A 16,000-nucleotide genomic window follows, 5' to 3' on the forward strand; every position below is an offset into this window, starting at 1 on the left:
AAAATAAATCTTGAAAATCTGGACTTCTTCCATGTGCTCCAGAGCAGGTGACTGCAACATGACCAGAGCAACACATGGGCTAAGGGCGCCAAGTCAGGGGCCCAGGCACTGCCTGTGCCACCGCCGCCACCATTGGTGACTTGGTCTTCGTGTGTTTGCGGAGTCTGGCCTGCTCGCTGCTGACCTCCCTTTTCCTCAGTTCTGAGACAGTTATCTCTAGCTAACTTAATGTAGCACATGCATGTACAGTGCAGTTTGCAACATACAGAAGTGAAGTTTACTGAAGAAATTAGGTCACTCGATAAATGTCTGTTCTTGGACAGGCTTTTTATTTTTCCAAAAATTTCCAAAAGTCCTTTTTTTCCTATTTATGTCTCATTTTAATGTCTTTCACATTCACATTAAGTAATAGAGTAATTAATACAGTTTTAATAAATTTACATTTTAACTGCTCTGTTAAGTGAAGCATTCTATCCAGGTCCTTCATTTGTTGAATCTATACTGGTGACCTCACTTAAAGTTTTTTAATTCTAGTAAAAAGAATCAGCAAAATTCTGCATTAAAAGACAGAACTTGATTATCTTTATAGAACATAACTTATAAAAATTAAAAACAAACACTTGCACGTAACAAGAATTTCTCATTTACCTTGAAGTCCATTAAGGATAGAAGTAATTTCTATGGATTTAATGTGAGCTGTATCAGAGTTTTTGGCATCAGTAAGATCCAGTTTGGAGACCATCTCAGGAGATGAATTTGTCTGAAATGGTGGTTTTGATAAGCGCCGAAGTTTACAATTTTTAGGAGAGTATTTTTCATCTTTGTCTTTTTCTTTGTCCAATTTATTCTAGGACAAGAAAAAAAAAGTATGTCAGGTATAATTTATCATGAGGCATTTGTTAGTAACAATGTTAACTCACTTTAAACTCAAAGTTACAGAAAACATTATTCTGACATAATAAAGTTTCCCACTGATGTGAAAGTTACTGTAGAATGAGCAACAAATTTTAGTCTGATATTAACATTTTAGTTTAAACATACATTAACAATCAGATGGGCATTAAAGGCTAACAAAACTCCATTTCTGCCAATAATTGGTTACAAATTCTTCAAAATTAAATCATAATAGGCTTAAAGTTAAAGTCATTAAAGAAAAAAAAGAAAGAAACGTATTTTTGGTAGTCCAAAAAATCTGTCAACATTCTCAATGTAAAACATGGGCTGGGAATGACAATATTCTAAGTAGCTTCGTTCAGCTCACACCTGAGAGTAACTAAGTAAATGTTCTGTTTTACAAGGTCAAGGCAGGAACAACCTTCCTAAGCTCAGAGATCAATCGTTTAAGGAAAAAAATTTTGTTTTCCAAAATTCTCTATTTACATACCTAGAAGCAAAGATGGGTCAAACACTACACGACATACACTTCAGCGACATCTTTAAAGACAGAGCACCCAACGCCACAATAGTGAAGGCAAAGATAAATAGATGGGACTACATCAAGTTAAAGAGCTTCTGTACAGCAAAAGAGACATTACTAAAAACAAACAGAAGGATCACTAATTGGGAAAACATTTTCTCACACAAAAGTAGCGATAAAGGATTGATCACAAAAATATACGGAGAACTGATGAAACTCAACAAAAATAAACAACCCCATCAAAAAATGGGCAGTAGAGCTAAAAACACACTTCTCCAAAGAGAAAATGCAGATGGCCAACAGGCATATGAAAAAATGTTCAACATCACTCGTAATAAGGGAGATGCAAACTAAAACCACAATGAGATACCACCTCACCCCAGTGAGAATGGCACATCTTCAAACAACTAGCAACAACAAATGTTGGCGAGGATGTGGAGAAAAAGGAACTCTCCTGCATTGCTGGTGGGAATGCAAACTAGTACAACCACTATGGAAAACTGTTTGGAGGTTCCTCAAACTGCTAAACATGGAGCTTCCCTACGACCCAGCAATCCCACTCCTAGGTATCCACCTAAAAGACACAAAAACACTGATTGAAAAAGAGAATTGTACCCCCATGTTTATTGCTGCTTTATTTACAATTGGAAAAACATGGAAGCAGCCCAAATGCCCAAAAGTAGATGACTGGATTAGAAAGATGTGGTACATATATACAATGGAATATTACTCAGCAACCAAAAAAGAGAAACACATGTCTTTTGCAGCAACTTGGATGGAGCTGGAAAAGATCATGCTTAGTGAGATAAGCCAGAAAGAGAAAGAAAAATACCGGATGGTATCACTCGTAGCAGGAGTATAATGGACCAGGCGAGAAAATAACAAAAATAATGAACAACCATATACCAGAGACATTTTGTGGGGGTGGAGTGGGGAATGGGATCAAAAATGGGGGGGGGGGGGAAGGGAGGGAAATGCAAGGGGCTATGGTGGTGGCACAGGGGTGATTTGGTGATGGGAAACCTGCGGGGATTACAATCGAGATGGAAAAAAAAAATGTGCAAAATGATGTAAAAATAAACTTTGTAATAAAAAAAATTCTCTATTTACAAATGAGACTTAAATGCATTTACTGGAAATTAGTTATGTATTTTGTTTTAAAATAATTTCTCAAAATGCTGCTCCTGAAGCTGTTGTGACACAAAAGTGGTTATTTCTGTAATTCTCCAAAAGGTGGTAGCAAGTGTCATTAAGGTACGTGGAGAGGGCCCTCCCTTGGTGGCACAGAGGGTTAAAGCACAGCACTAAGAAACTTAAGCCACTTCCCCATGAGTTCAATTCCCGCCTGCCCTGGAGGAGATCCACATGGAGAGGCAGATCTCTCCTGACCCGCCCGCTGCTCCCCTTAGCAGTGTACTTCATCGATCTGCCTGTTCTGCTCCCTGCTCTGTCTCTGGTGAATCCTCTCACTCTTTGCATCTCTGGCCTGTATCCCAGTTCTATATGAATAAATAAATAAAACTTACAGAAAAAAAAAAAAGATATGTGGAAGAAAAGTTAATTTGTTACTTAATAACTGCTTTCAGGTTGTGGTTCTCCAAGTGTTCTCTATGGCCAGGACCAGCATTAGCATCTCGAGGCATCTGTCAGAAATGCCAACTCTTAGGGCAAGGGTCAGATCTAGCTGCACTTACTGAGAAAGGCTGAGGATGGGTTCAAGCAACACACATTTCAACAAGTCTCAAAACGCACGCTCCGCTGACTGAGGGCAACTGGGCCTAATTTTTGGAATGTATAAGAAGGCTATGTGTAGGTAGAATATACAGCCTGTCAACGATCACTACTGTTGAGATTTTTCTACTGTGATCAGCCTTTTCATTAGGTTGTCTCTTCAAAGAGGCCATACATACATGCCCTACATTCTGAGGAGAGGAACGGTCTACTCCCCAGCTCTACCCCCCACACAGTTCAAAGCGGCTTCGAAGAGGCTGCTGTCGAACAGGCATGGGAAGGGCAGTTTTCAAATGAGATGACGCATGGCAAGGGGAGAATACAGGCTCAAAGTGTTATCTAGAATGCCTTTCCAGTTTACATGCTTCTTCCCATATGACCAGGAAACTTACTAGTACTCAGAAGGGCCAAGAACTTGGTCTAAAACAGAGTAATTACTTAGAAGAAAAAGTTTTCCAAGAAGCCTTCTGATACTGCTTTCCCCACATTAAGCCCTATCCTCTACCTGAGAAACACTACTATAAAGTTTAATTTAAGGAAAACTGTCTTCGTTGGACACTTAGGTACCATACTGCAGGTAACCAAAATCACAGTGAATGAAGTAAGACGTCTGTCCTTTCCAGTGCCAAGCGTGAAAGTGAAAAGGCCTGGCGAAGTCCTGGGCTGGAGCCACCAAGCTACTACCCGAGCACTGGAAGCATGAATCCACCTTTGCAGTAAGGAGAGAATAACCACTTGGGGAAGTTTCCCTGGTCGGGGCCGCTAGGGCATCACCTACAGAAAAGCAAATTGCTCCTCTTCTGGAACTGCTCCTTTCAGAAGTGCTGAGCACCTCGTGTGTACACTAGTCAAAGCACGTTAGGAGTTTTAAGAAAGATCGTGAAAACTAAAACCTAGCTACGTCTACTTTCTAGTAAGCCATGAAAAGATTCAGTCTTGGAATGAGCAAGTGCAATTTCATAGCACAGGAAGGTAACCACTTTTACAGTGCTCATTCCCAGAGCCCCCCACGTACACAATGTGACACTGCAGGCCACTTTATTGCTGCAGTGCGGCCTGGCTGTCCTCTGCCCACAGACACCGCCTTCCCCACTCTGTCAGAGCCAGTGAGCACCCGTGGGCTAGCTTCTGCCCCCACTTCCTGCACCCAGTAAGAAACCAGAGTGATTCGAGGGTTGGAGTGGGTAAGTAATGTCAAGCCAGGTGGCACTATACAATGGTGGAGCTGAAAAGGTCTCACAGCCTGACAATACTAAATGTACCCAAATCTAGCATTTGATAAATCTGCTATTTCCAGAGTCCATTAACTCCCAAGCACTCTTAATCCATCAATCTGGAGCACAGAGCTATGTTACAGTGTTTAGCAAAAAAAGTACTTACCTTTATTTTCTTTCGATGTTTTATTTTTGGCACATTCTTATCAGCAGGTCTTACTATTTTATCTGCTTTAATCCATTCATCATATCTAAAATGAAAGGAAATTAGGAAATTAATATAAATATACAAAAAACATGACACAGAAGTCACCATACCACTTTAAGAAAGAACTTACATACAGAATCACAACCTTTTACAACTGGAAGAAAAACACGAGGATCATTTAGTTGTCCTTCCGGTCAGGAATAATGCAAGCACTGTCCAAAAAAACGTGACGCAGAGTACCGAAGGACACACCAGCCTCTGCAGGCCGAGATGAGACCAGAAAGCACCATCCTTGAACTCCCAGACAATGCTCCCTACTTTGCTGTATCAAAGAGAATCCAAAGAGTGTAAAAACCTCTGGAGAAACCACACTGTGTGCTATACTTTGTTTTGTTCGTAATCATCAAATAGGTAATTTTTCCTCTGGACACAACAAGAAATTAGGTTACATACTCTAGCTTTAAATGTTACTGTGTAATAATTTTAAAAAGCTTAATATTATAACTGGGTAATGGAAAATCATCTAGGAAAAAGAACACCTTCACATACACTGTCAGGAAATCATGATTACGCCTGGGCTTTCGCTATTCTGCACAGACAGCCGCGACCCCAGCTGCTTCGCAGCTCACCTGATACCACAGTCTGCCTGGTTTCATGCGTGCAGGTTGCCACTGGCTGCAGTACGACGGCTCAAAACAAGAAAGAGTGAAGGTCTATTTTTGTAAAAATGTAGATGAAACACTAAAAGTAAAGTAACCTGTTTTTATGTTTCTAAGTGATACCCATTTATTGTGGGACATGAAAAACTCACTGACATTTGTAAGTCTGGAATATGAACAAGTGAAAATGAATCTTTAAATTAAATGGCCTCATTATTAGAGGTGCTGAATGAAGTAATAAAAACCTTGAGCTTTAGAAAGCACATGGCCTAAGCCGTTAACGGACTTACTACGTTCTTGCGCTAGGACAGGCCTGGACAAGCCCTCTGATTACCCCCAGGCAGCCAGGCTGCTGGTGCCAGCTGGACAGTCAACTGAGGGTGCACCCCACCCAAGGGGTGACACTGATGTCTTCTGGAAAGTGTTAAGAGCCACATGGTAATCTGAGAGCACGAGGGAGGGAGGAAGGAATGGGCTATGCATCCCTCCTGTCAGTGACCCTGCTGAGCCATTTGTGGCACCAGGCTTCATTTATTCTGCATAACATCAGACTACTTTAACAAAGGAAACAGAAGACTGCTTGACACATGTGGGTTTTTTTGAGCATAAGTAATGTGAAAAGCCTAAAAGCAAATATTAGTCTATTAAATGCACTCCTTCTGGCATTTATCATACTGGCAATGCAGCACCTACTTAAAACATTCACAGTACTGTTTTTATTCCACATTAATACTGAAATACTTTCCATAGACCCACCACTATGTACTCAGTTTGATAAAATCAGATTTTTTTTTAACTACCAACCAATGAGAGTACTACTCAATTCAACTTCTGTTTCTGACATGAATTATATTTCTAAATGGAGTAAAACACTAGATTTCAATTTAGGACTACCACCAATAGACCATACGTTTGCACAGATACACTGAACACTGAACAATTTAATACAAATTAAAAAGAAAGCTACTGTCTTCAGTTACAATGCTCATGATGTTAGAAGATTTCTTATGGCAGAGTAGTAACTAATAACTGAATTCCCTTAAGACAAATGTATACAGAACACACATGCAAATAAAATAATGAGTCATCAGTTGATTCCCACTGCCTGAGGCTCTGCATTCATACAGACACCTTCTTGCTCACCCTATTATAAGATAAGGGTGTAAGCGAGGACTGGTATCAGAACAGTGAGCCTGGATTTCAAAAGTTATCAGGCAAGACACAAAAAAGAAAACTTCTGGAATTAGATGAAACAAGCTTTAGGTTATTCCAAAAAAAAAAAATTTTAATGTGTGTATGTATAGAATAACTGGAGTCTAAGTTCTAAGTTATTTTAACAGGCCCTTCCTGGAGGCACAGGGGTTAAAGACAGGGCTATCAAGTTGTCACAGCCCAGGGCTGTTCCATCCCAGCAGCCTGTCCCCCCCAATCCCCTCTCCCCCCCCCCCCCCACAGTGTGTCTGAGTAAATGAGCCTGTTCTGCTCCGCACTCTGTCTCTGGGGAGTCCTCTGGTCACACCCCAGTTCTTGTATGCGTAAAATAAATCTTTAAAAATAAATAAAGTAACAGCAGTAAACATGTGGGTCTTGCTATTCTGGGTAACAATTTTTTTTTTAAAAAGATTTATTTATTTATACAGAACTGGGGTACAGGCCAGAGATGCGGAGGGTGAGAGGATTCACCAGAGACAGTGGGGAGCAGAACAGGCAGATCGATGCAGTACACTGCTGAGGGGAGCAGCGGGTGGGTCAGGAGAGGTCTGCCTCCCCATGTGGATCTCCTGCGGGGCAGGTGGAGTTCGAACTCAAGCGGAAGCGGCTTTTAGTGCTGTGCTTTAACCCGCTGCGCCACCAGGGAGGGCCACAATTTTGTTTTAACTAGAGAATATTATGTATGGTTTAGAGCATATGGGTCTACAAATGTGAGCTAATATTATGGCTGTTTCTATTTATTACTGCCTCTTTTTATTCCACTTTCTCGGAAATTTTTGTTTGTTGGCTTGACAGTTCCTTGTTCTAACACTATTCTTTTAGATTTTTTCTATGCCAGATTTATGTGCTCTTTTTATAAAATATAACCACACAATACTGTTATTATTACTAATAGCCTTAAGAGATAAAACATGCCTTAGAATAAGCTTATTCACAGATAAGAAACTCAAACTATGGAAGTGAACTGACTGAATTAGGGAAAAATGTTATGCCAAGTTGTTGACATATAAACACAATGACCTTTAGCTGAAGAAAAAGCCAAGAGCGTTTTATGAGAGTATTTGTGGAAAACCAGATAACTTAGAATACTGATAAAAACAAAACTGTCTTTAACTGGATTTTACTCTAGAAATTATGTTAGGAAGATAACTGATTTGAGACAAAAGGAAAATCTGCCAGGGTTGTGAAAGGAAAAAATAATTACTAAATTCTCCCACTTAAAAATAAGGAAAAACAAATATTAAAGATAAATTCTGAGAAAGTTAAGACTGAGCCTTAGTAAGCCATACTTTTTGGATTCAATTACCAATAAATCCATTGTTTTAATGCATGGAATCGAGCTCAGAATCTTACCTATTTAAAGCATTAAGAAAAATATTTTTGAGGTATACAGAAAACTTATCTGAGAATATTTCTATTGTGGTCATCTAATATTCAATTAATGGAACAAAAATTAAACAGCAGAGATAGGCACAACCAGTTCACCTTCTAAGTCTGCTCCCTAAACCTATATAAAATGGAGGTGAACCAGGTGATCCCCCAAATGAAAACTATACAGCACATCAGGACTGAAAGCATACGTCAGGGTGTAGTCATTCGACGGGTGCCTGCTTCCGAAGTGCCTGTTACGTGACAGGCGCTGCCCTGAGCACCCAGCAGTGAATGCAGCACACCTCCTTCCCACAGGAGCTTATAATTTAACAGCAAAGACAACATTAAGTGGTAAATACAAAAATAACAATACAAACCTTCTGAAATTAGGAATCACACATAGTTTTCCATTTTTAAAATGTGCTACATTTAAATGTTTAGATCAAGTTAGAACAGGGACCATTCAGAGACCATAGCATACTTGCTCTCACCAGAGAAAATCTGAGTTTTTTTCACCACAGAAAACCTGAACGGGGCTTATGACTGGTTTTGGATGTGTTGGCAATCATCTAAGAAATCATTTAGCAATAATAAAAATGGAAAATAATGTTCATCAACCAGATATAAAATGCCAAAAAAGCTACTGTGCTCACATCAACTCAAATCGTGATTTTTCGTAAACCCATCGAAAGAGACGTGATCAGCATGTATCATTCTATACCAAGTAAATACTAGATTTAAAAAATTCATGCAGAGTAAGGAACCTTAAAAATCTCCTAAGAAAAATTAAACTCATATTTCTATACACAAAATCCTATGTATGTCTGTAACGAACAAGCTTCATTATTCTCAACGGTTTGGAAGACCGCATGTTTTAGGGCTGTCGGTTAGCAGTGCTGCAGGTCTGCGACCGCACCAGCCCCACCATCCAGCTGAACAACAGTCCGGCAGCGAGGCGTGGGGCCCCCCACCATGCCCACCCTCACCTCCGCCTCTGCACCTGCAATCAGATTCAAGGGTTTGTTTGGGCTTTGACCTAGCTGCTCCCTGTTTTCGTTCTTTACAGTCCTTGTTTGCTGAAGTCATACATTATTTCTGTCTTTCTCCTCTGATTACTTTGATTTATCTTAAGTCCCTACAGTTCATTCCCAGCGTCACAAAAGGCAAGATTTCATCTTTTTTTTTTAATAGCTAAAACTACATTTTTGAAAATTGCACATCGTAAGTGGCCATTTCAGCTATCATATTAAGAAAAGGAATTTTTTTACATTAACTGAACAAGAAAAAATTGTACGATAAGGAAAAATAGTATGATGTTGCAATGGGAAAATAAATCAAGTCATGATAAAAAAAAGCCATTACTTATTAATTTAAAAACTTTATAAAATATTTTATCACTATTTACCTTTGTGAATTTTCTATAAATTTCAATTTACACATCGATTTTAGATTTGAGGTTATCTAATGCAAAACCTTTAAGACTTCTTGAGATAATTCAATGATTTTAATCATCTATTTAAGATATAAAAAAGTATACTACTAAAAAAAATAAAAATCTAAGCAGATTATAAACATTTTATGTGTCCATTTCATTAATACTATTAAATCCCAAAAGACACAGTGTCCTTAATAAAAGACTACAACACCAGATGATGGAAACTTTAACATTACTGGCATAAGATCTGTACAAATAGCCCAAGGCATTTGTATTGTGTTATATGAATAAATTTCATCAGGGCATTAAACTCTGTCTAATGAAACAAAGGCACAGACTTTTGCAGAGTTAACATGTAATGTTAAGGACACGCCCTCCCACACCGAATCCGGCTTACAAAGTCTGCTGCGAATGATTCACAGCGGCAGCCTACGCACACTGTGTATGGACTCAGATCTGCTGAACCTCTTAAAACTAGTCCAAAAGGTTACTTCATGAACTGGTTTGAGTACTTAAGCACTTTTAGATAAATACACTGATATACCTATCAATCAAAACTACCATATACAAGCCCACACTTACGTCTTATACTGAAGTTACCTATCAATCCACAAAAACTATGGAATAGAGCAGGTTTCACTTAGCAAACAGCAAATTAAATGAATTAAGAAAGAGAAAGGCAAAAAAAAAACTAACTTAGAATATCATTTTCTGCAAAGGCAAAGTTCCTATTTTCTTGCCATGAAGAACTCCAGGTCGTTCTGAAGCACTAGCGAAGCAGATTCCCTGTACTCGCACCTATTCCCGCCATGCTGTGCTTCAGTCTCACACGCAGGCCTTCCGCACTAAGTGCGCGCACTGCACGTGACAGTGACACAGGTTGCCGAGCAGCTGTGCCTTATTTATCAAGCAGAAAGTGAGTGGACAGGCTAGGAGACTGCGGCCCGAGATCCAGAGACGCTGACAGTGAAGTGTGAAACAAGGACAGCACCAGGCTGTGCACAGGGGTGCGACACGGACAACGTGCCTTCGTGTCACCGAAATGAGCGAGCTTATTTTACTGGGGAGCCACCGCCAAGGGGTCTTCCTTTAGAGTGCTTTAACTTCCGCATGACAGAAAAAACATTGCCAAGAATATCTTGCTTCCCTTTCTATCATTATCCGAATATTTCAAAGCACAACAGCAGAACAGCTTCACACTCCTGTCAGCAGTCGCAAATGCTACGGCATATTCAAGGAAATACGGCAGGGATTTAACTACTCGGAAGTGAGAGGGAAAAAAAAAAAACAAAACCGAAAGATACAGAACACTGTGGAGAAAGGACAGAAAATTAAACTGAAAAGTGGCGGAATGATTAAAATAAGTAAGACACGACCAATTCAAAACCGGGCAAAGGCTTAGCAGCCACCACAAAGCACACACGCGAATGCTTGGCGAGTGCACGGCGGGACGCTCAACATCGCAAGCTGTGAGGGAAACACAAAGCAAAGCGCCCCAGACCCCGACTTACTTGCAACAAACACTAAAACAACAGAAAAGTGGCTGTGTTGGAAAGGAGACGGAGAAACTGGGACCCTAACGCACCTCTGCAAGATCAGAAAGTGACGCGGCTCCGTAGAGAAGCCTCACAAGGCCCAGGAAGTTAAGGGCCAGAGGCTGCAGGCCACCAAGGCCAGGCACAGCCACTTGCCTTTATCCTGCTCCTCAGGACCACGGCCATAGGGAAGACCCTTTCATAGGGATTTTAATTTTTGTTCTTTAATTGCCAGCAGGCCCAATTCAGGCCAATACTTGCTTACTGATTACCATGTGCCAAACACAAACTGTTCTAGATGTGAACGGGTATTAATCAAATGAATACAGCATTGGGATTTTCTTTCCATGTTTTAAAGTCAATTGCACTTTTGTAATGTGAAGCACAGGACTCCTCAGCTATGCAAAAGGAGAACATTCCTAGTTGGGAGGTTACTTCTAGGTCTGGAAACACGAGCTTTACTTTACATCGAGAAAATTTTTGACAGGGCGCCTGCAGTGGTCCTGCTGTAGGAAACCAAAACAATGAAAAACTCAGTCACCACTCTAGGTAAAAGCTGCATTTCAGGGGGTCAAATCCTTCTGTTTCCAAAATTAATAATCAAAAAAGTGACTCAAACTAGGAACAGGAAAATAGGAACAGAACGTAGAAGTAAAAATGGTACCAATAGGTAAAAGAATTAGAACACACACACACACACACACACACACACACACACACACACACACACACACACACACACAAAGAGACAGTGAGGGTGAGTGAGTGATGATCTCAGAAAGGTAGGAAAGAATAAAGGAAACAGCTGCAGAATGAAGGGTGGAATTCAGCTGGATGTGGTCACTGGTGACAGACTTCGGGGCAGGTGGGGCAAAAGCCTGCTTGGAGGGAGTTCCACATAGACGCATCGGGTCCAGACAGACAGTTTCAGAAAATGCTGTACTGGGAAATAACACGCCAGGGACTGGAGGCCGAGAAAGTCATCTTTGCTGGCTGTACGCCCCAGACAGTGCCACTGAGGCGGGTGACAGAAAGCTGCTGATGAGCCATTCACCCTCACCACCCAGGTTATGCCAAGGTTGTAAGCAAGGTGACTTATGACGTTCGCTTCCCTTACAGCGACCCAACTGGTCTCAACTTGATTTTTGTGCCCGTAAGTATCACCTAAACATTTTCCTGTTTAAAAAATAGAAAACAAAGCCAGGAGAGGAACAGTAGGTCTAGACGAACTCAAATTGTTTCTGCTGGATGGAATGGGGCAAAGAAATGGCACAGTAGGGAGAGAGCAATCAATTTTCCTTGATATTGGCGCATTCACTGCAAGACTGTATGTAGAAGAGTGTGAATAAGATAGAGCAAGAAAACGGCAGTAAGGAGGAAAGTGAGAGAAATCCTGAGCTCATGTTTCCGAATCAGGCAAGGAGCTGCAATTAGAAGCCTGGCTTTCGACTGCAGTGTGCCTTCTCCACAGCTAAGGGCTGAGAAGGCAGAGACTGGGGCCGAGACGGAGGAAATGGGTGGACACAGTGGGGTCTGTAGGCTCCTCTCATTTCAGTCTTTCACAAGGTCAGAAGCAAGGTCAGAAGTGCAAAGTGAGGAGGAAGGGTGTGCTGGCACTGAGGAGCCAAGAAAACTGGAAAGCAGCTGTCCAGGACAGGAGAGTGAAGGACAGATGCCTCCACGAGGGCCACAGGCGCTAATATAAAAGATCAGTCAGCATGGTTTCCTACTTTCCTCCAGCCAGGATCAGGCAAGCAGTCTTAGATTTTACTGAGGTTCTTGTAGTCTGTTAGGCAGGCAAGTACTGACAATATAATGCAACAGAAGAGTGTGGGGCAAAAAGAAGGAATCACAGAATGAAGCGCCGGGAAGCCAGCGAGGAGGGGACGCGTTGGGGTGGAGGGGGGGTACGAGCCACAGGTCTTCAGTTCTGATGGGGTCATTCCCTTGCCTGGAAAACAAGCTCCTTACTAGGCATCTGTTTCTTTGTAATTTTAGTGCCAACTGTGGTATCTGAAGCACAGATGGTGAACTCATGTTTGTCAAATAGAAAATGTCTAGAAAAGGAGAATTAAAAAAAAAATATTCAAAGAGCAGGTTTATTAGGGAAAAGGACAGGATTAAAGGACACTTGCATAGGCACAAGTGCGCAGGGAGTGCGGCCCCAAAGGGACAGCTTCGCTGAGCGAGGCCTGTGTGCTGCACGCAGGCGGTCTTAGGATCCCTCCCTCCACTGAGGGGTCAGCGTAGAGAAGCCCTGACAGGGGCAGGTTATGGGGAGGCAGGAGGCCGCTGCCCTGCGAAGGGAGAGAGCGGTGGAGAGGAGCACCTGCATGGGCACAGGTGGGCAGAGGGCGGCTGTGAAAAAGCAGGGTGTTTGCACGCATAAAGGAGCTTGAGGACTGCGGTGTGCAAAGGCTTTCCATAGATCCTTTTCCTGGCCATTCCCACCAGAGATTAAATTTGCTTAGAGAAATAAGTATTTCTTAACATGAAATAATTTTATTTCCAGTAACATATTTAAGAATAATTTATCTAATTTCCAGTTTTCCTTAACATGTACTATGGACCCTATCTGTTACTTATTAAAAGAGTTTTATAGTATCTTTCTCTTTCTTTTATTTGAGGCTATCCTTTAATGAAGCCAATAACCCTCAATATAAAACAAATCCTTTATTCAAATCGCAAGCTCCTTGACTGTAGAAAGCCAGACTGGGAATGGAGAAAACGAAATAGGCAGATACATTAGTACAATTTAACGTATTTTAAATACCAAGCCAAGTAAGTCCTGATAGTCCTGGACCCTCAGTTGTCTTACTGAACAAAAGTGGTGTTTATCCTCAAACAAAGAAAACCAACACACTTCAAGTACATGGGAGGAAAATTTCAAAGAAACTTTATTTTTAAAAATGCGAACTGTATGGCATGACTTAAGAAACCTGAGAGTGAAAAGAATCAATAAGCTAATGAGATTAAAAATTCCTATAAAACATTAAACACACTAAGAAAAATTAAATTGAACATAACCAGAGAGCCTACTATTAAAAATTACTGAAGAGTCACCATAATTTCTTAAATGAATGGAGAATCTTTTTCTTATATGGATTTTCCCCGTTCTCTACATTGAATGCCTTTTTTTTTTTTAACAAGTTTTGAAAATATACCGACTTCATGTGCGCGGCAACCTACTAAGTTCTGTAGTGAAGGGTTGCTATATATGGTAACCATACCTGGAAAATTCTCTGACAATATTATCACTTTTATAAATCATTACGTTCTTCAGGATCCAGAGTTCTGACTATTCCCAGTGAACCTGATGTAAGCATGTAAAAATGCTTGCTTGCTTTTTTTTTTTTTATAAATCACAGTAGTAAAAAGCAAATTCACTCAAACACTATCCTTTGTCCAACAGAAATTTTTCAGTTGTGATGGGTATAAATGAGAATTATATTAATATAAAGGTTTCTGTAGCATTTAGAAGAAAAAGGAAGGTGTTGAAATCACAAGAAAATATTTTTAACTAAGAATAGCATTCTTAGTTACAACAACACTTTTGCTAGAAAATGTTTCAAACAAAATCTCACAAACAGCACCACACAATGGTGCTACTGAAGACTGCCCCTGAAGATAAAACTACTTTCATTCATTAATCTTCTGTGCTTTCAACTCCTCAGCCCCAAAGCACTCATTTAGAGAGTGGCTGAAGCTCGCCTAGGTGACAGGGCAGCAGGAGGGCTGTGGGGGTTTGCTGCAGTCCTCCGAGATCAGGGATCAGCTTCCGCGCCAAGGCACAGCAGGATCACGTTACTGCTTATCCGCCAACCAGACACACCCTCTGGTTATTACTACAGAGAAAGCAGGAGCGGTGTCGGCTACGAGAAAGTTAGCAGCTTAATCTACAGAAGCACAGTGGTGTTCTCTACGATGCTGGCGTGTGTAGAGATCCGCTCTACAGGTCTTCGCCTAGATGGCAAGTTTTCTTCTTCTCAGAGTCCATGCCACATAAAGGCTTGCGCTGTCAGGAAGGTGGCATCCTTCTCCGAAATACAAGCACTTCTTGTCGAACTAGGGCTCATTTTTCTTTCTACATCATGGAAACTTGAATGCCTCAATTTAAAATCTTCCCTTGTTCTATTCAACCCCCACCAATTTCAAAGCTAAAATATTAGACATCCTTTTTGTCCTATGGATCAGTGTTCCTAGGATAGCTTATACTTCCCTTAATGAATCTTTTCTGAGTAAAACAGAGTTGTCTTACTTGCAGAATAATTTTATATGAGTGTCTCAATTCTGACTCCTACTAAGGCTCTTTTGTTTAATGAGACAATTAATAGAAAAGAACCGAGCCCTGATTAAATGAAAGTCGGAAACACCTCAGTGGTAGCCACTCACCAGAGAATTTAAAGCACTTTCTGAAGACCACTAGGAAAAATGCCTCCTTAGGGAACGAGAACAACGACAGCATCAGAGGGCGGGAAAGGAAAGGCAAGAGATCACGTGGCTACTCCTGAGGATTACATTCTTGCTGAAGCAATCTTTTTCTTCCAATTTTTAAACCAACATGCTCAGTATTTGCATTTACATCTCGGCAAAGATGGAACTCTCTCTAAATTTCTATTTAAGAAGATCACTTAGTAAGTGCCAAATGAGTACTTAATCCAAGACCAGGCAAAAATCCTTCAAGCAGCTATGTCTGAAATAAAGAATCTGCTCTGAACAGCATCGTTACAGACACCTCCTCAGGTCAGGGAACCTGTGCCCTGCGCAGGCAACTCTGTGGACAACGCCAGGGCCGGTGCTGCAGGGGTGGCCACACACGGTCGCAGGGCAGCCTGGGAAGCTGTGTTTCAGGACAACCGTGACATCTCACACACTGGTAACAGCGAGTCTTAGAACTCCAAAATTTTGTTAAGCTTGTTCAGGTTAAATAAAAAATGAGGCCCAAACAAAACCTCCCAGCATTTTCTTAAGCTGTTATTTTCGTCCAAGCAGAACAGATCAGAATTGTACTCTTCTCAAAATAACAAAGGCAATCAGAGTAGATGTTTCTCAAGTGTCCTAATGCTGCAACAGGACAGCACAAATGTACTTTTAAGAAAGAATATTTTTTTTAAAGAAACAGAGAAAGCGGGATGGTTTCCTGACAACTTCCCAAATCACAGAATATCATTTAAATTTAAAATCTGAGACCGGCATTTCCTGCTTGAAGACCCTAAAT

At 40.9% G+C, this 16,000-nt stretch overlaps 1 protein-coding gene across 1 annotated transcript in view; it reads right to left on the reverse strand.

Moving 5' to 3' along the window:
* Window positions 1-16,000, reverse strand: part of ARID4B (AT rich interactive domain 4B (RBP1-like)) — a 96,505-nt gene that overhangs the window by 12,174 nt on the left and 68,331 nt on the right. The window contains exons 17-18 of the mRNA XM_004690729.2: window positions 4,529-4,613; window positions 649-847 (exon numbers count right to left, since the gene is read on the reverse strand). Of these exons, the coding sequence (XP_004690786.1) occupies window positions 649-847; window positions 4,529-4,613 (284 nt within the window). The remainder of the gene's footprint in view (window positions 1-648; window positions 848-4,528; window positions 4,614-16,000) is intronic.

The sequence above is a fragment of the Condylura cristata genome, unplaced genomic scaffold (assembly GCF_000260355.1).
Source record: "Condylura cristata isolate star-nosed mole 26May11 unplaced genomic scaffold, ConCri1.0 scaffold00029, whole genome shotgun sequence".
Classification (NCBI taxonomy): domain Eukaryota; kingdom Metazoa; phylum Chordata; class Mammalia; order Eulipotyphla; family Talpidae; genus Condylura; species Condylura cristata.